This window comes from Mesoplodon mirus, assembly GCF_964341445.2.
Source record: "Mesoplodon mirus genome assembly, chromosome: 15".
Lineage (NCBI taxonomy): Eukaryota > Metazoa > Chordata > Mammalia > Artiodactyla > Ziphiidae > Mesoplodon > Mesoplodon mirus.
Genome location: NC_138991.1, coordinates 5,783,551 through 5,809,615, shown reverse-complemented (window position 1 = coordinate 5,809,615; position 26,065 = coordinate 5,783,551). Strand labels below are relative to the sequence as shown.

Sequence of the window (26,065 nt, the reverse complement as noted above, 5' to 3'; positions counted from 1 at the left end):
GAGGTGAGAGGTGGATAAAAGCTCACTTGGATTGCACCTCTGTCACCTACCCAACCCCTGAGCTAGGTAACAGCCACCGTTTTAAAATTTTTATTTTTAATTGTGGTAAAAATACACACAACATAAAATCTGCCATCTTAACCATTTTAAGGTGTACAGTTCGGTCGCGTTCAGCCCATTCACGTGGCTGTGCGAGCAATACGCAGAACTCTTCTATTCTCGCAAAACTGAAACTCTGGCCCCATTACACACCTCCCCATTCTGCACCCACCCCATCCCCTGGCATCCACCAGTCTACTTTTGGTCTCTATGACTTTGACAGCTCTCTGTACCTCGTACAGTGGAATCACACAGTATTCATCCTTTTGTGGCTGGCTTCTTTCACTGTGCCCAATGTCTTCCAGGTTCATCTATGTTGTAGCATGCTTCAGAATTTGTTTCATTTTCAAGGCTGAATAATATTCTATTGTGTGGATACCCTAACGTTTTGTTTATGCAGTCATCTGTCAGGGAGCACTTGGCCTGCTTCCACCTTTTGGCTCTTGTGAATAATGCAGTTACAGATATGGGTGTGCAAATCTCTCTTTGAAACCCTGCTTTCCATCCTTTTGGATATATGCCCAGAAATGGAATTCCTGGATCATATGGTACTTCTACTTTTAATTTTTTGAGGACTTATCATACTGTTTTCCATGGAGGCTGTACCACTTTACATTCCCACCAACAGCACACAGAAGTTCCAACTGGTCCACATTCTCTCACCCCAACACTTGTTATTTTCTGACGATTTGTTTTGTTTTGATAGCAGCCATCCTAACGATATGAGGAGGACGGGTACCATAATCAAAGCCCTCCCACTGGCCTGGATACCACATCACATGTGTCACACACACATCATTTCCTCGAATCCTTATAAAACCCCCACTCAGAAGTAAGCACGTACATTGTGTCCATTCTACAGATGAGGACACTGAGGCTCAGAGAGGTCAAGTCACTTGCCCACGGCCACACAGCTGGTCTGAATGCTTCACCACTTGGCCACACTCTCTCCCTCATGCCGGGAGCCACCGCCAACCTCTTAGCCATGGAGACGATTAAATAAAGACATCCCTGAAGTATACACCAAGCTCTCAGCACACACGACGCAGTCACAACATTAATCTCTTTAAAAGCTAAACCCAGGGCTTCCCTGGTGGCGCAGTGGTTTGAGAGTCCGCCTGCCGATGCAGGGGATACGGGTTCGTGCCCCTGTCTGGGAAAGATCCCACATGCCTCGGAGCGGCTGGGCCCGTGAGCCATGGCCGCTGAGCCTGCACGTCTGGAGCCTGTGCTCCGCAACGGGAGAGGCCACAACAGTGAGAGGCCCACGTACCGCAAAAAAAAAAAAAAAAAAAAAAGCTAAACTCAAGAGAGCGAGGACTCTGCATCCCACTCAGGTCCCCCTCTGGTTTGTAAATGCTGCTCCTGCTGGTGTTAGAGTCACCCGGAGGGAGGCTGACTGCTTGAAGGTGGTGTAGCCTTAACCCGTCTCCCCATCCTCCCTACCCAGCCCCCCAAATCAGGGGGCGGGGCCCCGCCCGACAGAGGGCACACAAGCCGCATTGTCTCCCCTGAACTGCCGCTTCAACTCTCGAACTTTCCACCAAATGCTTTGGCTGCCAGCAAGACCACCTGGAGCCCCAGCGCCGGGCGCTCCGAGAGGGTCTTCGGAGACACTGCCTCCTTGTTAGACGCAGGGGGCCGCGTCCCGAGCCGCGGGTGCGCAGGCGAGCCCGCTGGCGGCCAGGCGCTTTGTCATAAGCGTGGCAGCCGCGCAGATGTGGAGGGGGCGGAGCGGAGAATTGCTGCCCCTCGAGATTAAACACCCCGGCGTCAACATGTGTGCGCTGTTGCCGGAACAATGTTATCATTGTGAATTGAATGGACCAAAGGGTTTAGGGGATGGGGCGGGGAGTCGGAGAAAAGATGGGTTTAATTATCTCTAGGGCCAAAGCCAGTTGTTTGCCTAAAAAGCCCCAGACGCTGGTAGAGCTGAAAAGAAAAACAGGCTGTGAGCTTACATCAACCTTTCCGCCATAAATCGAGGCAGCCATCCTTCACCCAGGGGTACCCCGTCTCCCCAGAGCGGGACCTCTGGGTCCCCACCCCATCCTTAGCTAATTGAAAATGAGGGGAAAGAAAGGAAACTAGTTACTATTTCAGCTAAACTAGTGATTCTTAGCCAGGGGCACTTTTGTCCTCCCCTCCCCTCCCCAGGGGCTCTTGGGCAATGCCTGCATTCCTTTTTGTTTGTCACAGCTTAGGGAGCATGTGCTACTGGCGTCTGGTGGGTAACGGCCAGGACACTGCTAAACATCCTACAGTGCACAGGACAGCCCCCGACTACAGGGGGTGGTCCAGCCTCAACTGTCAACCACGCTGAGTTGAGAATCCGGGAGCTAACAGACACACAAGCCGCATGAGAGCCAGGCGGTTTCGGTCCCACCTGGGCTCTCAATCGGCTGGGTGGGACCCCGAGCTCCGTGGGCCTCAGTTCTTCCCTCAGTAACAAAGGAATGGATTTAACTGGTCTGAAGTTGCCTTTCACTTCTGTTAGGTTGTACCATAAAAAGTTGTGAAATTTCCACCAATTTTGACCTATATGTAGTTTGACCTAAACTTTGAATTCTGCATCTGCACGGTCCAGTAGGGCAGCCACTAACCGCATGTGTCTACTGAGCACTTGAAATGTGGCCGGTGTGGCAGTGTTTACATTTATTTCCATGTCATCAGTTTAAATGTGCCCAGGGGCGCCTGTACTGGACGGCAGATACAGAACATTTCCATCATCAGGGAACGTGCTATTGGACAGCGCTGGGCTGTAGCATCAGCGCACTGGTTTCTGATAGCAGCATGACGACATAAAGAGCTTATCACAAACCAGGGTCCAAATACGTGTTCTCAGAGAGACGGGGAGGTTCTTCCTCAAAAACAGGTTCCCAGTGTGAGAAATTCCATGGAAGTAGGGAGAACTTAATCCCGGAGCTGTGGGAGAGGCCTGCGACGGACGCTGGTGGCCCCTGGGCTCTCGGTTCCATCTGTAAAACAGGAATGACGACCCCTGCCCCAGTCACAGGGCCACCTGGGAGTTTGTCACTTGCTGAGTGACATCAGGCTGGGTAATCATCAGACCCAGCAAGTTCAAGGGCTCTGCTTCAGGCCCACCCGGCCCCGAGACCCCTTCCCCTCTGCTGAGCCGGGCCGTTCAACTCCCTCCCAGCCGCCCCTCCCCATTCATTTCTTTCCTAGGGCTTAAGGAAGTGACTGGTTGGCCCGTTGACCTGTTTATTAATCATCTTCTTTTCTAGGTTTTAACTCCCACAGTAAGACCTGAGAGAAGGCAGGTACAGAACCTAAGAGGCTTGAACGTGGAGCCAGGCTGGCGGGGGAGCCCCGGCCCTGCCACCCACGGGGCGCTTGGGCAAGTTACTCCTCATCCGTCAAATGCGAGGATGATGAGAATAACACTGACTTCACTGGGTTGGTGTAGGATTAAAACAGACCAGGGATCCTCAAGCTCTGGCGTGTTCCAGAATCACCGGGGAGCCTGTTAAAACACAGACCAGGGCTTCCCTGGTGGCGCAGTGGTTGAGAATCTGCCTGCCAATGCAGGGGACACGGGTTCGAGCCCTGGTCTGGGAAGATCCCACATGCCGCGGAGCAACTGGGCCCCGTGAGCCACAATTACTGAGCCTGCGCGTCTGGAGCCTGTGCTCCGCAACAAGAAAGGCCGCGATAGTCAGAGGCCTGCGCACCGCGATGAGGAGTGGCCCCCACTTGCCGCAACTAGAGAAAGCCCTCGCACAGAAACGAAGAGTCAACACAGCCATAAATAAATAAATTAATTAATTAAATTAAAAAAAAAAAAAAAAAAAACCACAGACCACTGGACCGACTCCCAGTACTTGTAACATGGGAGATCTGGGGTGGGGCCCAAGAACTTGCACTTCTAACAGGTTGTCAGGAGATGCCGATGCCGCCGGTCCAGGGACCCCACTTTGAGAACCGCCAGAATAGAGCCCGTCCGTGGAGTCCTTGGTGTGCAGAAAAGTCTTGAACAATGTCAGCTCTGATTATTTTGTTGTTCTCCACTGTTCCATCCACCATACTCACTTGCCTGGCACTTGGCAGGTTCTCAAGTATCTCAGTGAACAATCTTTGGAAACTTTCCCCCCGGGTTCCCTTAGGAGGGCAGAAAAGCCCCTCTCGGTCTCACTCAGCTCTAGAAGCAGCAGAGAATTGGGGTTGAGATGGGGCCCTATGGCCTGGGTTCAGACTCGGACTCTGCCAATCACCAGCAATGACTCAGGACAAGTTAACCCATCTCTGGGAGGCTTAGCTTCCCCTTCAATAAAATGGGGACATGAAGAGGTCCCCAGTTATGGGGCCATCATGAGAATTCAAGAAGACAGAGGCCAGCGATCATGGGACATGACAAGGACAAGTGCCAGGCCAGAGGAGGCCCCGGGAGCGGCGGGGGGTGGGAGAGGCGGTGCGGCAGCCCACGCGCCCCTCCCCAGGACATGAGGGTGCCTGCTCAGACCTTCCCCCAAAGCAGCCAGAGACTCCTGGGTCAGCTGGGCAGGCACAGCTGGTTTAAGGTATTTTAGAAGCAAATCAAATCAAATGAGAATTTATAATCCTTCCTGAGGTCTGGGTTCCATCAACCTAAACTCATTAGGCTAGAGCAGTGCAGGTGCAGCTAAGGAAGAGATTGTTCTGCGTTTCCTTCATGCTGGACTCCCATCTCCCTTTCACAATAAGAGTCTTCTCTAAACCCCATACTTGGAGCAAAACACTCATCACAGAGGCATCAGCGTCCACTTCTGCAAATAGGACTGTAAGGAGATGCTCAGAAGCCGCCCCGGGGGCTTGCAGGGGGACGTTTGGTGGAAACCAGCAAACTTCAAGACCCTCATTCATTTCACGCTCATATTGCAACAAACTGAACTTGACTTCCCAAGCTGAACTATCAAAACACCCTTAAAACTGCATTTTTGTCCCTTGAACCTATTTCTGGTAAGTGAAGGAGAATCCGAGGTCAAACCAAACAATGGTTCTGAAATTACAGTTTGGATTCTCTGTTGAATGTAACCGGCAGAGCGGCAAACAGATTTCCAAAGTGAGTCTCCTCTGGTTTACGTGAAACAGGTCTAAATGGGGTCATCTTTCCAAATAATTGGAAATGATTGGTAGTGATTTAAGGGAACACTTGTACAATTAAATGGATAAAGTTTTAAAACAGGCAACACTAGTCTATGGCGTTAGAAGACAGGATGGCAGTCGTCCTTGGGTGAGGCTGTGAGGGGGCTTCTGGTAGCTGGTCACGTTCTGTTTTTTGTTCTGGGCACTGGTACCTGGGTGTGTTCACTTTGTGGAAATTCCTAACTGTTCTAGATTCGTGCACTGTTCTGTACACAAGTTAAACTTCAATAAACAGTTTTATTAACAATACGTATTGGCTGGCTTTATCCATCTCCAGTTGTACTCAAGAAGTATCTGTCACCATAGTCCCCCTATGGTAAGAGGTACAATTTTATACCAGCTGTTTGGGGAAAAGATACTAACACCTTTATCAATTTTAAGACATCTTGGTTTCAGAAGCATCAATAATCAAAGAAATGGGATATTATGCCTAAAGCACCTAATTGGGAAACGTGTATGTGGCATCCTACTGCCCTGACCTATGACCCTCCCGTTAGCAAGGCTGTTTATTCACCTGCTCCAAACCCATCCTTCAAGCCTGAGGAGCAGCTCGGGATCAAGTTTAAGAGGGAGGGCTCAGTAACTGGACCTCCAAATTCAAATACACTTTCTGGGCCAGCTACTTACTTCTCTGTGCTCAGTTTTCCCATCTCTAAAATAAGAAGAGGGGCTTCCCTGGTGGCGCAGTGGTTGAGAGTCCGCCTGCTGATGCAGGGGACGTGGGTTCGTGCCCCGGTCCGGGAAGATCCCACATTCCGCGGAGCAGCTGGGCCCGTGAGCCATGGCCGCGGAGCCTGTGCTCCACAACGGGAGAGGCCACAACAGTGAGAGGCACGCGTACCACAAAAACAAAATAAAATAAAATAAGGAGGATAGTAATAGCTCCCACCCGAAACAGCTGTTATGAGAATTAAATTAGTAATATAGGTAAAGAGGATAAAGGGTACTTAGCACATAGGAAGCCCCTCACAAATGTTAGCTACAAAGATTATTATTATTTTTATGGCTAACTTAGCGATAATTAGATCGTATACACACCCCCAACTCCCCAACCCAGCCACAAGGGGCCAAAGGCTGACTCTCAGAAACCTTATTTATGTAGCATGATCTACCTTCTAGACCCAACCGATTCATGAGTGAACATGTAATTCAAGCTAAGAGTCCCTCCCGAGGAATTTTATTTGGGTGCAGTAGCTCAACCAAGTCATCAAGAACTCAAGTTTCTTCTGTCTTTTTGCTCTGCCATCGCCTGCACATTGATGTTCAGTCCTTAAGCTTGTTGCCTAATGGTCACAAGATGGCTGCCACAGCTCCAAATATCACATCTTCACAGAACCACATTCAAGGTAAGAAAAGGGAGAAAAGGATAGACTGTTCTGTTTGTTCATCTGTCACTCATCAGGAAGCAAAATATTTTTCAGAACCATCTCCCGTCCCTTTCTACTCCCAGCAGATTTCCTCTGGTGCCTCACTGGTTAGAACACCATCCCATGTCTATTCCATCCTGCTAGGGAAGCTTGTAAGGCAAGTATGTGGCTAGCCAGAGAGCTGTGACTACAAGTTGCTGTGGGTGGCCATCTTTGTCCCAATAGGCAGGGTAGCAGAGGAATCCAGTGGGGCAGAGAGGTCAGAGGGAAGCTATTCAGTGAGGGACATGGAGAGAATAACCCCTGGACTCTCTAAGGACATTCTAGTTGCTGTTATGTCCTTTCCCAGGTCTTGGGGATGCATCGATTTCCTATTTATTCTCCTTAAACTAGTTTGAATATATTTTCTTGCCTGCAACCAAAAAATTCTGTTACATATAATTTTGTTCACACCAAACACACACTGCACAGAAACAACACCTGAAAACACCTTCTACCTCCTTTTCCACTGATCATCTCTTCCAACCAGTGGACCTAGGGATATACCCAGGCCCTCTCACATCGGTCTCTCTTGGAAACAAGCAGAAGTAACCCATGTGCCCAGAACCCACTTATTGGAAAAAGGTCTTACAGGCTTTCAGGGTACAAACAAGGTTCTACCAGGATAGCAGGGCTTCTGTCCAAGTAGCTCTCCACCCTCGGCTTACCAACAAAGACACAAATTCTTAACATGCCTTGAGTATCTTGATCTGTTCATCCTCTACCCAGAGGGAAACAGGAGCCACCTGTCCCACAAGCAGAACTCAGACCAAGCCCAACCTGGCCTCTGTTTTCTTCCATGGGACAATGATTCTGACCTTTTCAGATCATTTGCAAGAAGTTTTGCCACTTGTCTAAGGAGATGGTGATAAAATAAAGATAGTTTTCAGCAGGCAACTGGCTGTTGGCCAGAATCCCACGCAGTCTTCAAAGTCAGGGCGAGAGGTATACCTACTCACAGGTTCGAGTTTAAAGAGAAACTGAAGTTTCTCCATGGGCTGCAGAGGGTCTGTTGAATTAATGCCAACAAGCAACCCAACTTCTGCATATATTCACGGCGGCACGCTATTATTTGGAGACTTTGGAAACCAGCTTAGGGTCCCCATTTATCTGGGCATAGTGAAGAGTTGAGTCAAATCACATGTGCAAATAACTTCTGTAAATCCACCTATACACTGCATCGGCAACAACGACAAAGAGGGAGAGAGAAACAACTTAGATTATTTGAATGTGGCTACATAACGGACACTTCCAATGCACTTTCCTTCCCCACGCTTTCCCTCCTACTGTGTGGGCCAGAAGCCAGTTTCATTCCCTTCCATCCTTCCTTGTAGCAAGATCTGGCCTTGTGAACCAGTTTGGGCCAGGGGACTTACAGAGAAGTCTTCTAGGGAATGTCTAGGAAGCCAGGAGACAGATAAGCAAGGAGAGCCCTTTGGACCCTTTCCCTTTCTCTTGCCTTGAACGTGAGATTATATGAAGATGTGATGTCTGGGGCTGTAGCAGCCATCCTGTAACCATGAGGTAACAGACATAAGGCATTTGAGGATGGTGAAGGCAAGGGGGAAAGCTCATGGATACCTGGATGATATTACTGAGCTGCTACCCCAAACTTGGAATCACTTCGCAGAAGACTTGCTGTTATGGGAGATACTGACATGTTTTTAATGCTGAAGCCACTGTTAGGCAGGTATACTGTGACTTAGAACAAGTCCTAAATGAGACATCATTCCTCTCCACGGAAACAAGGAGCAGGCTTTGGGAGGTATATATCTTACAGCACTTCCTGTTCATGAGAGTGGTGCTAGTGTTTAAAAATAAGTATTTTCGGGGACTTCCCTGGCGGTCCAGTGGTTAAGAATCCACCTTCCACTACAGGGGATGCGGGTTTGATCCCTGATCGGGGAACTAAGAGCCCGCGTGCCGCAGGGCAACTAAGCCCATGAGCCACAACTAGAGAGAAGCCCGTGAGCCCCAACGAAAGATCCCATGTGCTGCAACCAAGACTCAATGCAGCCAAAAAATAAATAAATAAATAAATAAATATATATATATATATATATTAAAGGTATTTTGGTATAATATGGCACTAAACTTAAGCCAACTGTTTCATCTCATGGGCCATGGAAGAAGTGGCAAACTACCCCAATGCTGGAAGAAAAACCAGCAGCAGGGACTTAGAGTGTGTCTATCTCCAACATGGCAGCTTCCTAAGGGATTCCAAGGGTAATTTTCACTCTGCTCAATTTCTGTCTGACCCACTGCCCCCACAAAGGGGCAAATGCAGCATCACACTGTTCTTAAAATGTCCAGGCCTCGTCAAAATCTATCATGGGAGTTGAATAAATAATATAAATACGATTTTTCAAACGTGAAGCTACTTAGGAAAATGCAGGGTCTTAAATGTGAGGACCCAAGTTGGACCTGGAGAAGAACTTACAGGCGCCCCCAGTGAGGACGAATCAGAACATCAGGCCATAGCCATGTTTACAGAAGGACCTAAAAGAGATTCTGCAGCCAGACTGGGCTCCAGAGGCAGTACCAGGGGCAGCCCCTGTTTACTGAGAGATGGCTACCATCATCCCATTTAATCCCAGCTGCCCTGGGCCCTAAGCCACACCATATGAGAGGGGAACTGCTATGAACTAAATTGGGTCCCCCAAATTCATGTGTTGAACCCTAACCTCCAACAGGATGGTATTAGGAGGTGGGGCCTTTGGGAGGTGATCAGGTGTAGATGAGGTCATGAAGGGATGGGATTAGTGCCCTTATAAAAAGAGGAAGAGCCTTGAGCCCTCTCCCCATCATGTGAGGACACAGCAAGAGGGCAGCCGTCTGCAAGCCAGAGAGAACAGAACCCAGCCACGCACGCGCCCTGATCTCGGACTTCCGGCCTCCAAAACTATGAGAAATAAACGTCTGATGTTTCAGCTACCCAGGAAATGGTGTTTTGTTGTGGGAGCCCAAGCTGACTGAGACAGAAGTGGGGTCCCAGAGCACTTGAACGCCCTCAGTCACCTGCATGAGGTCACACACCAGTGACCTGGGACTCAAAGCCAGACAGACCTGCTGTCCCCAAAGCTGGGCAAATGACTTGTCACTCCTGAGCCCCAGTTTCCTCACACATAAGAATAAATGTGGAAATCGTGCTATCTGAAGAATGACCGGCATGGATGGGTCCTCACTTCAGGTGGAGGTCAGTTGCCCATATCAAAACATGTCGGGCACAGGAAATGCTACTAAGTCTGACATAAACAGAGTTCAGGAAAAAAAAAAAAAAAGAGAGAGAGAAAAGGGTACAATTTTACTGTGAAATTTTTATTATTCATTTTTTTAAAGAGTAGGCCAGCCTATAGACAAGTGTCTAAATCTGAGGGGTTGTCTGTGCCCTAAGCTGGCGGACATACGGAGGGCTAGTCCTGAGGATCTGGAGTTTCCTTAAACCTCTGCATGGATAAACACAGATTATAATCAGCAAGAGGTAACTTTCTAGTATAACAGGACTCATAATAACAAAACCAGCTTCCTGGTTTGCCTCGTGCCCAGTCAACAGAGGCCAGCTTCCAGCTTCATCACGGGGCATCCTGGCTAAGGGAGGACCACCCTGACCCAAATCCCACAGCGCTCAGTTGGTGGGACACGTGCCCACACCGCTCCCATCCCCAGAAGGTGCCAGGCGGTGCATCCCACTGCCCTACATGCCAGGGGGAGTGCACGGAGGACCTGCACAGGCAGGCCACCCCCAGAGGGGTCCGAGTTTGGGCCAGGCAAGTGACAGCATTGCTGCCGGCCACTAACGTTACATATGGGGCACCAGCTGCCACGTGGGCACCATGCTCAGCTCTTCTCCCGCCACCGCGGGGGGGACGGATCCTCACAGCAGCCCAGGGGGCAGGCGCCAACACGAACCCAGAGGAGGAAATGGGGACCCAGAGTTTCATAACCTGCCCAAGGTCACAGAGCTAACAAGTAGCAGAGATGGGATTTAGACTCAGGTCCGACCCCAGAGCCAGTCTTAACTACCACCTGAGATGTTTTAGGACAATTTTTTTAAAAAGAGAACATGGGACGGGGCTGCTGGGATGAAGTAAATTTAGGAAAAGCTGTGCAGTCTACCTGATCACTTTGGTGGGAATTTGTGATGCACGACCCACAGGAAAGATGCCAGGAAGTCTTCAGAGGTGCAATCTGTTTAACTAAGAGTTTGTTCAAACTCAGGGGAGGCCCTCCGACATCCGGGAAGAGAGAGGGTTGTCTATGTGTCACTGGACGTCTGCAGTGGACAGAGGCGTCAGATAAAACTCAGACTTTTTTACTACTTACCCTTCCCCAGGTAGAGGGTACAGGCAGTCTAAAGCAGGAGTCAGCAAACTTCTATAGCAGGTCAGACAATGAATATTCTAGGCTTTGGAGACCGCACCGTCTCTGCTGCAGCCACTCAACTCCGTGGATGGAGCATGAAAGCAGCCACAGACAAGACGCAAACAAAACGAGTTCCGATAAAGCTTTATAGACACCGGAGTCTGAATTTCATCTCATTTTCACATCATGGAATATTCTTCTTTTATCACCCTTTTTGAAAAATGTAAAAGCCATTCTGGCTCACAGTCTGCACAAAAATCAGCGGGTCTCCCTGCTTTATTTATTGTAGCTCTGAGCTGCTGTGAGAAATGGAAAATGCAGCTTCCTTGCTCACCGCCCCTCCCCGCGGCAAGTTACCTGCTGGAGGGGAACAAGGTAAGAGAGAGGTCTGCCCTATTACCTCCTGAGAAGCTGGCGGAGGGAAATAAAGAGAGACCAGTTCTACGTGTGTGTTTAATACGTTTTTAGTATCATCGGGCAAAAGGTGCTGTAAAAATATTTGGGTTCCTGGGAGACAATGCCTGCTCTTGAGAGATTTGACCTCCTTTTCATGTCCAGGCTGTTTCAAATCCAGGCAGAGCTGGGTCCCCAGGAGAGGGCTCACGTTTTGATTGCACTCTGTCTTCCTTTCAACCGGAAAAAGATCCATCCATCCGAAAATGCCGCTTTCCCCGCTCATGGCCATGGGCCAACGGGTTTGAAGCAAAGGCTCCCAAGTCAAATTTCCAAGTTGGAGGAAAGTTACCCTAAACCAGTGGTTCTCCACCGGGGGCTCCTTTGCCCCTCAGGGCACATCTGGCTATGTCTGGAGACACTGTGGTTGTCAAACTGGAGACCACTCCTGGCCACTCATGCGTGGAGCTCAGGGATGCTCCTCAACATTCTACAGCGCCAGGATGCGCCCCCTGCAGAGAAGAGTCGGGCTGAAAATGTCAACAGTGCTGCAGGTGGGAAACCCTGCTCTACACCTACCTGAAAAGGCCACTTCCAAGTTCCTAGGGTGTTTGAGGCACATGAGACCCAGAGGTTTCTGGATCTCCTCTCCCATCCCCCCGCACCCTCCCCACCCCCGAATATTAAGACAATTAGGAGCTCCGGGTTTGAGCAGGTATAAGGCAAGTGGCTTCATTTACTGTTTCCTCCTAAAGGAAATGACCAACGAGTGCCTCTACCCTATAAATGTTTACTAGCCCTGGAAGGTTCTGAGGCCCCACTACCATTTTTAAGGGCTTCTCCCTCAACAAATGTTAGGTCAAGTGAGTCAGAAAATGGAACCTGAGAAGGGGGAAGAGGGTGGGGGGACATTTCACAAAGTTCAGGGCCAAGAGGAAAACAGAAAGACCTAAAACGACCCCCTACCCTCTCTTTCTTGCTTATAAACGGAGGACTGCCTTACATGGGGTATCTCGTGAACCGAGGCAGGGAGAGTTTTAAAGGTCTCGGGACACTGCCGCGTGGCGTTTTCATTTGCTGGCTGAGGCCCCGTCATGTTAGTGGGTCTGTGGATTGATGAGTTATTGGCCTTTGGGGCGTGATACCCTGAATACACTCTAAGACGGGCTCCCTGGGGCCACACCACCAAGAGTCACCTCAGGGCTGAGCTTCCGGCCAAGACTCTCTTGTCTCCAGTAGGAGAGATTTCTGATTCATTGGTGCTTGGAAAAATGTAATTACAAAGAAGAATGCAGAGGAAAATGTAACTAATATCCAGGTACCCACAACTAAGAATTTGCGGGAGTTAATATCACGGTTGCTTCCTGTTTTTCCCATAAACTTTTTATTTTAGAATAACTTTATAGAAAAGTTGCAAAGACAGTATAAAGTTCCCGTGGACCCTCACCCAGCTTCCCCCAAGGTTCACATCTTCCATAACCGTGGGACACGTGTCAAAAATAAGAATTTAATATCGATGGGTTACTGTTAACCAGACTCCTGATTTTTTTCAGATTGCACCAGTTTTTCCACTATTGCCCTTGTCCTGTTCCAAGATCCAGTCCAGGATATCACACTGCACTTCCGAATGGTTTCTTATTATTAAAATAAAGGAAACTTGACCAGAACAGTTGGAATTTATTTAAAATTTCTCCCCAATCCCATCCATTGCCTCCCTCCCCAAAGGCGGTTGGTGTGAGTCTTACCGCCGTGTTTCTATAGTGTTACCACACATATATGAGCCCACAAACGATACACAGTATTATCTGGTGCTCTTGTGTGTGTCTGTTTTGACACAACGACAAACGCTTACACCCTAAACATCCTCCTACAACTGGCTTTCTCCCTCTTGACATTCTGTTTGAGTCTAAGTTGATACATAAAAAAGAAATTCTTGCATCCCCTTCTGGTTTCTTACACCTTTATAAATAAATTTATTACAAATTTATTTCTCCAATCCCCTGCTCATGGACATTTAGGCTGGTGGTGACTTGATGCTATTACAAACAATATGCAATATTTATTCCAGTACATATGGTAAAAACCACCTCCATGATCTTTTCGATACAGCGTCTTGAGGTATCGCTATTAAAATACCAGTCCCTAGCTGCCTCTGGAATTTTCCCATCAAGTGGGTGTGGGGTGCCTGCAGGAGCCCCAGTACATGGGCACTCGGGGCCCTTTGCCCGTCGATAATTCTTAAGCCACAGAGACAGAGCAGAGGGGAGTCTCCACAAGCAGGAGGGATAATGAAGGGGAAGGCGTGAGCGGCTTACCTTTGTCTTCCTCTTCAGAGCACAGAACCACAAGGTCAAGGTCAAGGGCTTGGAGGCTGTTCTGGTGGTCTCATCACCACTGCCCTTGTGCCCCGTCTCCCCCATTCACGCACCTCCACGGGGCCAGGAGGAGGAGTGAATGGGTTTACATTCAGCAAACCTGGTTTCAAATGCCAACCCCACCACTTCCTAGCTCTGCAAGTTCGGGGCCCTTCAGTCCCTTCCTCTTTAAAATGGGAATGATACGACTTGCTTTGCAGAACCTGAGAGAATTAAATAAGGAGCCTGATAAGGGAGGCTGTTATAAATCCATTAGTGCTACAGAAAGATCACAACCCTCCCACGTTATCACTGTGATTTACTTCAGTGATGCATTTAGATAATGAAGGAGTCTCTGAATTCAGTTTCTAGGTTCAGCCTTGCAAGATCCTGCCTGGACGAGGAAGTGCCTCTGAAGCCCAGGAAGAAAAATCAAGACTTCATGACAAGACAGTCACCTGCACAGCCCAGACAAACACACCGGCGAGGGCAAGAGCCTCTTGAGCTGGGACCAGAGTCAGGCTCCTTAATGCTCTGGGTAGTGAACCCGAGTGCAGCTGACGTGTGCTTTTGCTGAAAGACAAGTCCTAAAGAGGCGAGTCATTTTACAAGTGGCAATGGAGAGAAGTGGTTATTCTTGTTGAACCACGTGAATACCTCAGTGATCAGGAAGATTCTAGAAACACTGGTCTCCAAAATGGGGTGCAAGCACTTAGGGGAGGCAAGAGGGATCCACTGGGACATGGGGCGGGAAATATTATAATCGCAACTAAGTGAATTTCAAGACCTGATGGACGTCAGGGAAGATGGGAATTTACTGGCTGAGCTTCAACAAACATCTCTGCATAACTGATGGATGAGATTGAAAAACACAGACCTTGTTTTCAGTAATGCAGCCAACAATTCACCTGTTCTATTTCCATCGTTTTACCCGGTGAGAGAGCCTTTGCCAACGACAGTGTGGTCGTCACGAATGCCACTTCCCAGGCTCTTTCTGGTGCTCCCCTTTCCAAGCTTGGGGTGGGACTGTCATCTCCTGCCACCTTGGGTCAGGTCTGACCATGTGATAGGCTGTGACCAATAAAGTGCAGGCAGAAGCGCCCGTGTAGCTTCCTGCTGGAAAGATGAAAAGCCCGTGCACAAGCCACACTGTCTTTCCCTTTGGGACCGTAACTGGTGACATTCAAGAGGGCGGCAGCTCCATCGGCCTGGAGATCTGAACACCCTCCCGCCCGGCCAATGTGCAGAGCCCCCTGCCAACCCACGATGCAGCCATAACAAAACAACAAAAAAGCTCTGTGGTTTCAAGCTACCGAGATTGTGGGGTTCTTTGTGAACTCTTGATGCTGACTAGACGAAGGATCAAAATAATCAGAATTTAGGACCAGACCTTTAGCTCGCTGACCCCAAACTGTTGAACCATGAGCTGTGAAAGATCAAATTCCATCACACTGAAAATCTTAGGGATAGCAAAATTACATTTGTCTTGCTAATGAATTAAACTTATAATCTTTGCATTAATTACTAATGATGCATGAGCTAAAATGTGTATTAATGAACATTAGAATTTTGTATTTTTTTATCTTTAGTGCCTGCTACTTAAATTTCTATTTTAGTCTTTGTTTTATAAAGTGCACACCATCCTAGAACAGGAGTAGTTCTACGATCTATTTCTGTTTAGGGTGTGTACTCAAAGATTTCCTAGCAGGGATGCAAGATCAAAAAACACTTGAAGGGGCTTCCCTGGTGGCGCAGTGGTTGAGAGTCTGCCTGCCAATGCAGGGGACACGGGTTCGTGCCCCGGTCCGGGAAGAGCCCACATGCCGCGACGCGGCTGGGCCCGTGAGCCATGGCCGCCGAGCCTGCGCGTCCGGAGCCTGTGCTCCGCAACGGGAGAGGCCACAACAGTGAGAGGCCCGCGTACCGCAAAATAAAAAAACAAAACAAAACAAAAACAAAACAAAAAACACTTGAAGACGATGCCGTGTAACATCCTCACCCCTTTCACGCACGCAAGCTGCCAATGTCTGAGTACCTTCTGTGCCATGAGAATTCTGCAAGGCAGTGCTAGAACGGGACGGGGAGAATGTCTGAGAAAATAGTCAAGAAAAAGTCCTTTATCAAAGGCCAAAACACAAGCCATCGAAACCACAGAATAACCCGCCTGCCTGTGAGTGCATTGTTAAATTGCCGGGCAGATGAGCACTGGGACCATTCTAGGTGGATGGTCATGCTAACTGCTTGGATTCTTTTTTTTTCTTCAAACTACATGAAGGCAAGAGAGAGGCTGGCATTACAAGACGGTACAGGCTTAACTCCAATGTTTAAAAACATGCAAGTCCGCAATTTTGGAAACAGTGCAGGTTTTTATTCACAGCCAAATTTAATTAAGCCAGACAACAAAAGAGTGAAACTTGAAAGCTACTCTGGGAGATAAAGATGTGAAAGAATAACACGTGACCTCAAAGATGTGGGAACCTTAATACTCGCTAAGTCAGAGTTTTCTAACGGTACAGAAAGAGCTGAAGGGAATTTATGGGAAACCTTGTGTGAGAAAGCCCACCCCGAGACTCAGGACCCGGAGACCTTCACCATCCTCTGGTCTCCAGAGGCTTCTAAAGGCACTGAATCCACTTGGGACTTTGTTATCCCAAACCCAGCTGGGAGAGCGGGGGGGGGGGGGCAGTCTTGCACCTGCTCCCATAAAAAGTGGGGAAGTTGTGCTGGTCTGTTAATGAATGCTTGGGCTTGTCACTCCCTTGAAGGAAAAGACAATTTGTACTTTGACCACCTTCCAGGAAGGGGTGGGAAGAGATATGTCAGTAATGCGAGTTTTTGAAATTAAAAGTTTTTATTTTGGAATAATTTTCGATTCAGAGAGAAGTTGTAAGGATAGTAGACAGTTCCTGTACACCCTTCATACAAGTTTTAGGTTCCCTAGTAGGAAAGTTTTTAAATAGCCATAGATGCTTAAAATCGAGAGAAAGTCAGCATTAGACTCTACTTATCCTCAAACAAGTTCGGTGTGCTCAAATTTCACTGATCTCTGAAGAGGAGGAAAATGCATGTGTCGTTGGGTGCGGGGGGATACACATATATACAAAGATATACATCTTTGGGGCCCTTTTCTTCACATCTCTAAAACGACATGGGTGGCTTAATCTTGGTACTTTAAGATCAAGTACTTAAAAATGGAAATTTGGACTCTTATACCAAAGTGAATAGTGATCTGGCCATCAAAATACAAGCAAGGTTTACCATTAATTGTGCACCTACTTGGTGCCCGACTCTACCCACGAGAGATATGATTTTGTCTTCGTGAGGGTCTGTGGAGGAGGGGATACTTAACCAGATTTCTAAAACGAAGAAACAAACTCAGAGACGTTAAGTAACTTGCTCAAGGTCACACAGCTAATAGGCAACCATAGTGGAAACAGACACATGGGCTGAAGCTGTGTCTAAAGAGAATCAGTGTGGATGCCATTCTGTTCTCTCTTGCCAAGTCACACCCTCTGCTGTCACCGAGAACTTCCGTTACACGGCAGTGAAGCCCCCCAACCCCCCACTCCATATATCACCCAGAATTAGCTGCAAAGTGTCAGGAAACTTGGCCAGGCAGCCCCAAGCATCAGCGAGGGCTGGAAGCCTTCACCGTGAAGCCCTTTATAGAAAGCCGCAGTTGGCAGCCCCTGCTCCTGCATGGGAACAAATTAACATTGGCATTCCAAACACAGGAAAGGAAGGAAATTGGAAACACAGTTTATACTTGGCCAGCTCTTTGAAATACTGTACCATGCTACCGACATCAATTAATGAAAAGCAGGGTTGTGCTGAGAGGCCCTGGTTTGCAAATGCATTAACACACGTTAAACATGTTTGTACAGGAACCGGATTATAAGCACCCTGGCTCCAAAACAATAAAGCAATTTACCCTAAAACTGGTGCTCTTGGAGTTGTCATTAATTCAATCCACTCCACGCGGATCAGCAAAGGCTTTTCTCGGCTCCCAGCAATGCCTCCCGACACAAATCTTGAAAGGACGGCATCGCACATGCTACTCTGAGTTTCACATAAGTAAGTGTCAAGCTTCATGCACTGCTAATATGCCCCCAAATCATAAACACTCCACTTCGGAGAGCGGGGGAATCACACAGCGGCAGCCCTGGTATTCATCGGCACGGCCATTTCACATCGGGTTAGAGCAATTTTTCCCCGCAGAAGGTTAACTGGGAAATATCTGTTCCATATTAAGAAATACCAAGTCACATTTTTTGTCAAATATTATTTGTCAAATGCCATTTGCTGCAAAACCCAGATTTCAAGTGCAGCTGAACACACAGCTAATACCGAACGGTTCACATAATAGCTGTGGTTGTACATGGGATCATTTGCAGTGAAAGCACCCCCCTTCCTCTATAAACTGTTTCAGGAATTGGAAAGAAAAGCATCTGAAGCTCTGGAATAAATAAAGTACTGTGCCTTGAGCTGCCCAGTACAAAGGACCCAGCATGCTGGGAGAACAGACGCAAAACAACCAGAAAGGCAACTGCCGCTTCGCTTCACAATTCTGTAAGAACACTTAAAAGATTTTACATCATGGGGGTGAATCGCAACATATCTGGCTTGCAAAGACAGAGTCGGCTAGCTTCTTGAAAGACCAGCCTCTTCACGCACTGCACCCACCGGTACAGGCACCTGCGGCCACATCCTGGGTCCAGGCGACAAACATCACTGATGTGGCCACCCTGCCCCCTCGCCCAGGTGACATCACCCCACGACTCCACATTGATCCGGGATCCATCAAGTCGGAGCACTTTGGGTGTGCAAAGCTAAATGTGTTATCATTTTTACCACAAATTAACAGTTTCTATGTAAATATTGGTGTTTCCTCACCCCACGAAGGCGAGAGGAGGCAAAATGGCACCGGCGCATTTGACTTAAACTAATTAAAAGCAGAGGGTCATGCAATTCAACGTATTGATTTTACCAGTGGGACTTAAATCTTTTATAATAAGTGTACACAGCTGCAGCGCTCTCCCACCGCCACGTTTTACAGGCTAATCCGTGCATTCCTTCTGACAATAACGTGACAGGTCCCACACATCCCTGCCTGTGCCCTAACCCCGGTGACACTGCCAGAGTGCATTAAAGCAGAGGCCGGCCAAAAAGCAGCCGTGCCGACAGCCCCCAGCTAGGTCTGAAGAGTGATCGCCAAAGAATGAACGTGGCCAGCCACTTGGTGCAAAGGGCTCTCCATTCAAAACAGTCAGCTGGTGAAATGGATGGGCAGGCTGGGGAAGGGTGGAGACTGGGGGAGTGTTAGGACACTCTGATTCTTGCAATGGGCCAAATATGACCTTACCCAATAGGGGGAAAAAAAGATATTAAAGTGATAGGGGTGATCAATCAACTCAGATGAGGCTCTCCCTGGAATGAAGTCATCATCATCTCCGAGCTCAGTGGACATGTGATATTCGCTCACATCGCAGGCACGCTGGTGGTCAAGGGTTCGCGGGCCAGCTGTGTTTATCCCGGCAGAGGCTTGACAGGCTACGACGCTACGGAAGGCCCCGACCCGGACCCGAAGCTCGCAGGAGCTGCATCTCAGAAGCTGTTTCCTCTCTCTGTGCGTTCAGAGAAGCCCCCCCACTTCGCTTCCCTAGGCCTCCTCCCTCCTTACCCCTTCAAGGGCCGCCCCACAACCAAGTGACAACTCTGGAATAAACACCAAAACTGGCCACGCGAGCTGGCATCCAGGCTTCGGCCTTAACCTGCTCTGATTCCAGAAGGGAAATACAAAGACCCCCCCAAAGTTCAAACCTGGGTCACATATATCCTTGGGGGGAGAGGGGAGAAGATCTCTGATTTATATAAGCAGGAAAATGAGGTTTAAAAGAAGCGACGTTGAAAGGGTTACTTAAAACACAGCTGTTGGTGCACTCTTAGAGCGAAGACACTCTGCAGAAGGAGAGAAAGAAAGAAAGAAGGAGGGAAGGCTGTGTGACATCTATATTAACCTCTGGCTGCTCACCAGTGAGGGCCGGCACTCCAGTGCTGGAATGTGGGGCAGCCCCTTCCAAATTTTAACACAAGCCAGGTTACAGCTGCGAGCGCCTGCAGCCTGTGCTCCCCCGGCAAGCACTCCCTGAAGGAAATTTTTAAACTGTAACAGAATCTTTTTCTAATACTCTACAGTGGTAGGGCCTGTTCTGAAGGGGCAAGAGGAGAGATCTTAATGCCAAACACTTGTCAACAAAAAGGATCGCCAGATGGTATAAAATAAAAGTAAACCTGAACGGCTTTCTCCCCCACTCCTCGGCTACATTAACAAAAGCCACTTTTAGACACTGAACCCAATAAGGATAGGTTTCCCACTTCCCCTTTTTTTAATTTAGCTTCAAAGATTAAACAAATTTGGTGCCTTCGGAACCTGGACCAGAGATAAATGTGTATCGCACACCCCCAGTGCCAGGGGCTTCTTTAGAAGATCCCAAAAGGAGCTGCTGGATTTCTCCAAAGAAACAAAGGGGGGAGGGCAGCTATCTTGGGGATTCAGTCTGCAGAACTCACATTGCCTGGGGACAGTTGAAGAGAGGGTAGCCTGTTTTGAATTCCAAACTTAAGTCGGCACAGAGGAGTTGGGGGCTTGTTAATCCAAACCAGTTTACAAATCTCGCCATTGAACTTAAGAGGCCCAGCCTGGGAAGATGTAAGTCTCCCTCCGGCAGCTCAGCTAGCATTACAGGGGCTTTATTGTACAGGCTGGTCTTTGTCACAAGGTGCGGTCTGAGGTCCTCATTCTCAGCACCTGGTTTTGTCATAAATTCTCCTCTAGTTCCCTCTCTAGTTTAGATCCCACTCAGCCTGGCCAAAAGCTTGAATTCTGAGGAGAACGACCTAGAGGAACAAAAACCAGTTTGGCTGCAGACGGAAGAATAAACGCACGCACCAGCTCTGCAAAAGCCTTCAGACTTCAGGCCGAAGTCCCCCAGAGCACTGCAGGACAGCAGCGGTATGCAATGAGGGAGGAGGGGGTGGTGGAAGGAGGAGGGGGCTTTGAGGGGAGGAGAGGGTGGTGGAGAAAGTCAGTCTCCCTTCAAGGTCTCCCCCAGGTCCCCTGCAAGGTAACAAGTAATCGCTGCATGTGAACAAACGACGTTTCTCTCACTCTTGGTAAAGTGTGAGACTAAACGCATCTTTAGAAAACTTTGTATGTTACAGGTCAGTATGATCTGCAATCCAAGGAAAAATCGTGTGCTTTTTCTCAGCTTGCAAGCAGGTCTCCTACATGCCCCCTCCAACCCCACTGTTACCCCCCAGCCCCTCCTGTGGCAAAAATCCCAGAACCCCACAAAACGGAAGGGACAGGCGGTTTATTCCCATGCTGCTGCCGGGCAGAAATTAAAGGGCAACCTTAGAAACATCTACAGGAAGAGTCTTGCTCAACTGCGGTCCAGGTCTTCACCCAACTAATTACCGAGAAAGTTTTAGGGACTGAGAAAGAAAGAAAACAAGGTCAGTGCACTCTGTTAAAAGCCACTCTGCCATCTAATTTGGAGTGATGCTCCAGAAAGCAAGACCTGAGAAAGTCAGGACTGTCCCACAAAGCCCAAAGCCAGCCTGACTGATTAAGAGGCTCAGACAAGCCGGTCTTTGTCCTTTCAAGATGAAAGAAATGGGACTAACGGGTTGAAAGGTGTGCGTACAGCCAGAGGAGGAAAACCACCCAGCTGTGGTCTTCCCAAACAAGTCCCAGCTTGCTCCCCTCTACCAAGGGGCAGCAAACAGCCCTGCCCCAAGCTTCCCAGAGGTGCCCAGTTGGCAACCTGGTCCTTATCTGGCATGGGAGGAGCCCGTGTCTGGCCACGCGGTTGGTCCATAAGCAGCAGGGTGCTTTCTGCACTGCATTTGCAGAGCCCTCCACAGAAGCAGGGCTTACAAATACCTCTTTAATGACCTCAGCCAGGCTCTGAAGGCCGCCACTGGGACCTGCTGGCATTCACTGGGAGTCACAGGTATCCAGCAGAACAGAAGATACCATAAATCCCCAGCCAGAGAAAGGGCCCTGGTTAACCCCTGGCTTCAGGGTGGATACAGAGCTCTGCTTTAATTAATTTATTTGTATGTACGTATTTGGGGTTTTTCTTTAGCTTCTAGTAGAGGTCACAAATACACATTGAAAAAAAAATCATACACCAAACTGCAGACAATGACAAATCAGGCCGCAGCTCCCAAATCCCTAAGGCCCCAGCCCCAGTTCGGCCCTCCCCCATAAAATCTATTTCCAATCCACGGCGTCTTCCTCCAGTGGGAGAGCATGATATACAAGCACGTATGTAACCTCACTGATCTGCACCTTGCTTTTTTCCACCCCATACATCTTGGAGATTGTTCTAAATCAGGACATATGGAGCTGTCTCATTCTAACAGGCTGCCTAGTATAATTTAAACTTTCTTGAAGTCATTTTGGCATCTAAACCTCCCACCCCTTGCTCGCTGAAGCTCGTTTCACTATTTGATTTTGGGCTATTATTAAGGACAGACAATGGAGTCCCGGGGACTCCAGGGACCTTATCTAGCGCGGGAAGCATTAAGGTTGAGTCGCGCTTCCCGGCGCCCTCCATCCACGCCCCAGGTGCCCCGCGGGGGGCTTCAGGATCATTATTTCCCTGTTGACACAGCGCCGGTGGGCGTGAGTTTGCTGTCTTGACTTCGTTCGTATTTTCGCAGCAAGTGACACTTGTAGAATGAAAGCGGCTCGGGAAACAGCGCTATCGGGGCGTGTTATCTCAGAAACCAAATATTTGATCATGAGCCCTATAGCGCGCAGTCGGGGGTTAGTCTGAGCAAGTCTGGTGAATGTGCACAGATGGAGCGAGAGCACCACCCCCGCCGCAGCGCCAGCCTCCGATCCCCGGGGCCGTCGCGGCTCCAGTCGGAAGCCGGGTCCCCTAGCCTCCCCCGGCGGCGTCTGCTGGGAGATCCCTCGCCACCCAATAGCCAGAAGCCGTGGTTTGCGCGCCACACGTGATAAACGCTGAAAATGGATTCTGCCAGTCCGGGACCTATCATTAAATATTTAAAATAGAAAGGTCGCAATGGCAACGTTTTTTCCCCAGCTCCAGCCAGGAGAGCTGAGAGGGAGAGGGGCGCCCAGTGGTCAGGAAAGGAGCCCCGAGGCGCTCGGGGCGCGCAGCACGCTACGGCGGGCGCACCGCGAGGGGACAGGTAGGGCTTGCCAGGGCGGGGAAGGGAGTGCAACGCCCGCGATGCCAGGGCCAGGCAGGGCAGAGAGGGGCTCAGAAAGGGCGGGAAGTCAGCTTCGCGGAGCAGGGCCCTTTAAATCCAGGTAGCGCGGGCCCAGCCGTACGGGCACAGCTCACATGACCGAGCCCCGCGCTTTGAACTGAGCCGCGGCCCGCCCGGCGCCTCCCGCCCCAGAGGTGCAGTCGCCGACTTAACCCAGAGAGGGCTTCAGACCGGTCCTTACTTCCCCCGAACTCCCACAGGCCAGATGAGCCCGGCTCGCCCTACCTGGGGCGCGCGCAGCTTGGGGTCCACTAAGGCAGGCGGGTGGGAGACCCTCGGCCAGGCACTGCCGTTTTGAAAACTACCGGGAGTGGAAAGATGGGCGGGCTGGATGTAAGAAGCGGCGCCCTCCCTGTCCCAAAGCGACTCCTGGCCAAGACGCGCACCCCTCCCTCCCTCCTTCACTCACCGAGGTTGACGAAGCTCATGACCATGTCGGCGTCGGTGAGAAAGTGGCTGTCTTGCAGGCTGGCCAGAGGGGGGCCTTGGGTACTGAAGACGGCCTTGTAGGGGTAGGAGAAGCCCTGGCCGTCGGGCCCGCCGCCCTCCTCCACCGCCATGGCATTGTACAGGTCCAGCATGAACATGGGCGCCGAGTTGTGCTTGCCCTGGAGGTGGGGACGCGGGCGATGGGGCAAGCCCAAGATGGAGAGGATCTCGCGCTGCATCTCCCGCCGCTCCTGGCTGCGGAGGCGCCGGTGGATGAAGCTCGAGTGCACCTCGTTGTCCAGGCTGAAGTCGGCCAGGGCGGAGCGCAGCAGGAACAGGGGCGCCCAGAGCGCCACGAAGCTGTGGGGCGCCGCGGCGCGCAGCGAGCGCACGTGCATCGCGCCGGCTCTACGCGCGACCCGGGCTCCGGGCACCCGGCACCGGGGCCCGCGCCGCCCCAGGTGACGGAGCGGGGCAGGCGGCCGTCCACGCCGCTCGGTCACTTGCTGTAGACGGGCCCCTCTGCGCCCGCGCCGGACATGGCCCCTCCCCGGCCGGCTGCGCTCTGCCCGGACCCCCGCCCCCGGCTCGGCGCTGGCCCCGGGGCCCCTCGCCCCGCACTCGTCCGGGCGCACCGCGGGGCTCGGAAACCGGCTCGAGCGAGCGCGAGCGCGAGCAAAGAGGCGGGCGCGGGTGGGAGGAGCAGCCAGCAAACCTAGGAGCCGGGAGAGCGAGCGCCGGGGTGGCAGCGAGGCGGCGGGAGAGCGGGCGCTCCTTCCTTCGGCTCCTCTCGCGCTCTTGCTCTGGGGCGGCGGGGACCCACCCTCTTCCGAACTCCGGCGCCCAGAAGAAGGGCCCCAGGTCGCTCTCCCAGCCCTGCGCGCCCTTGATCGCACGAGAGGCCGCCTCGGGAGCCCCAGAGTGGTACGCGCTGGGGCCTGGGAGGAGGAGGAGGAGGGGGAGGAGGAGGACGGGCTTCCGAGGGCCCCTCCCGCGTCGGCGGCCTCCCACCTGCCCTCGGCCCCGCCCTCCCCCCAGCGGCGCCCAATGGGTTCATTCATTCCTTCTAGTGCGCTCTGCAAATATTTACCCAGTGCCCACAGGGTGCCCAGCGCCGGGCCGGGCGCCGCGGGGATGCGGAGAGAGGAATCCGAGCCGGCCCTGCTTTCTCCGCACTCGTAGTCCGGACAGGGAAGGAGGCCTGAGCGGCACCCATGGGATTTGCGCTGCGGTAGAACAAGCTGGGGGAATGTGGAGGAAGCGCGGCGACACGAGAAGGCTTCCTGGCGGAGGTGGCACCCGAGCCCCTCTCGCCTTTTGCCCCCCCCCCCCTTACTCCAGACACGCGGATCCCTCCCCGAACTTGTGGCCAGCCTGTTCCTGCACTTGCCAGCCCTTCTGCCTGGAGCTGTCTCCCCTCCCAGTCTCCCTCCCCACCCCTGCCATCTGGCCAAGCCTCCACCACCAGGTGCCACTCAGGTGCCACTTCCTCCCAGACCATCGGAGATAAGGTCCCTTCCCCTCCTCATACCCGCGCACACCTGTTCTTTTTTCCCTAACTCCTCCTCCCACCGTCTGGAATTACTGAGTTATTCGTGCCTTCTTTGTTGCCTTGCCTTCCCACTGGAAACAGAGCTCCCTGGGGGCTGAAGTGGGACTCCCTCAGATGTCCTTGAGCCCAGGGCCTGGTAGCCACTGTGGCTGCACAGTCATTATTTGTTGAATGACTGAAATTGTGTGAGCTGGAGAATTCCTCCCTACCTCCCTTCCTTGGGGGCCCAACCACTCCTCAGCCTGAGACCAGATATCCCAGCCTGGCACTGCCTTTTTTTTAAAAAATATTTATTTATTTTTAAATTTATCTATTTATTTTGGTTGCGCTGGGTCTTAGTCGCAGCACGCGGGATCTTTAGTTGTGGTGTGCAGACTTCTTAGTTGCGGCATGCGAACTCTCAGTTGCAGTATGCACGCAGATGCGGAATCTAGTTCTCTGATCAGGGATCAAACCCGGGCCCCCTGCATTGGGAGCGTGGAGTCTTACCCACTGGACCACCAGGGAAGTCCCCCGGTCACTGTCTGACCTTCTCCACCAGCCCCTGCCTGGCCACACCTGAGGAGCGCACAGCTGGCCTTGCATCCAGTTCACCTCTGAGTGTCTGTGCCTGAGACCTCACCAGATGCTCCTGGCCTCCTTTCTTCCCTCCCCTCATTCATTCATCCCACGAATGACACTGAGCTGCCCACTTGGGGCCCAGCTCACACTGGGCATGGCACACAGGCGCCCCAAACAACTCAGAACCTGCTATGGGACCTTGAGTAAACTACTGCTCTTCAGAGCCTCCGTTTCATTGTAAAACTGGGAGCAAAATAACACTTGACTCAGAGTGGCAGTGAGGACCATGATCAAGTTCAATCTTGCCTCCTCCCTTTCCTGCCCCAAGGAGGCAAACTCACAAACCAGTGGTTGCCAGATGATGGGCTAGATGAAGGGTGACCAGAGGGACTTTGGGATAAAGGGTGAAGGGCTGACTTTGGGCACAGGGGTGTCCTTTGTGGGGAGGGGTCTGG

The 26,065-nt window shown here is 50.8% G+C and overlaps 1 protein-coding gene across 1 annotated transcript in view; it reads right to left on the bottom strand.

Annotated features, from left to right (window-relative positions):
* BMP7 (bone morphogenetic protein 7) overlaps positions 1-24,411 on the bottom strand; it is a 90,066-nt gene extending 65,655 nt beyond the window's left edge. Inside the window, exon 1 of the mRNA XM_082643371.1 lies at positions 23,478-24,411. Within this exon, the coding sequence (XP_082499497.1) occupies positions 23,478-23,895 (418 nt within the window). The 5' untranslated portion in view covers positions 23,896-24,411. The remainder of the gene's footprint in view (positions 1-23,477) is intronic.
* Positions 24,412-26,065: the final 1,654 nt, after the last annotated feature.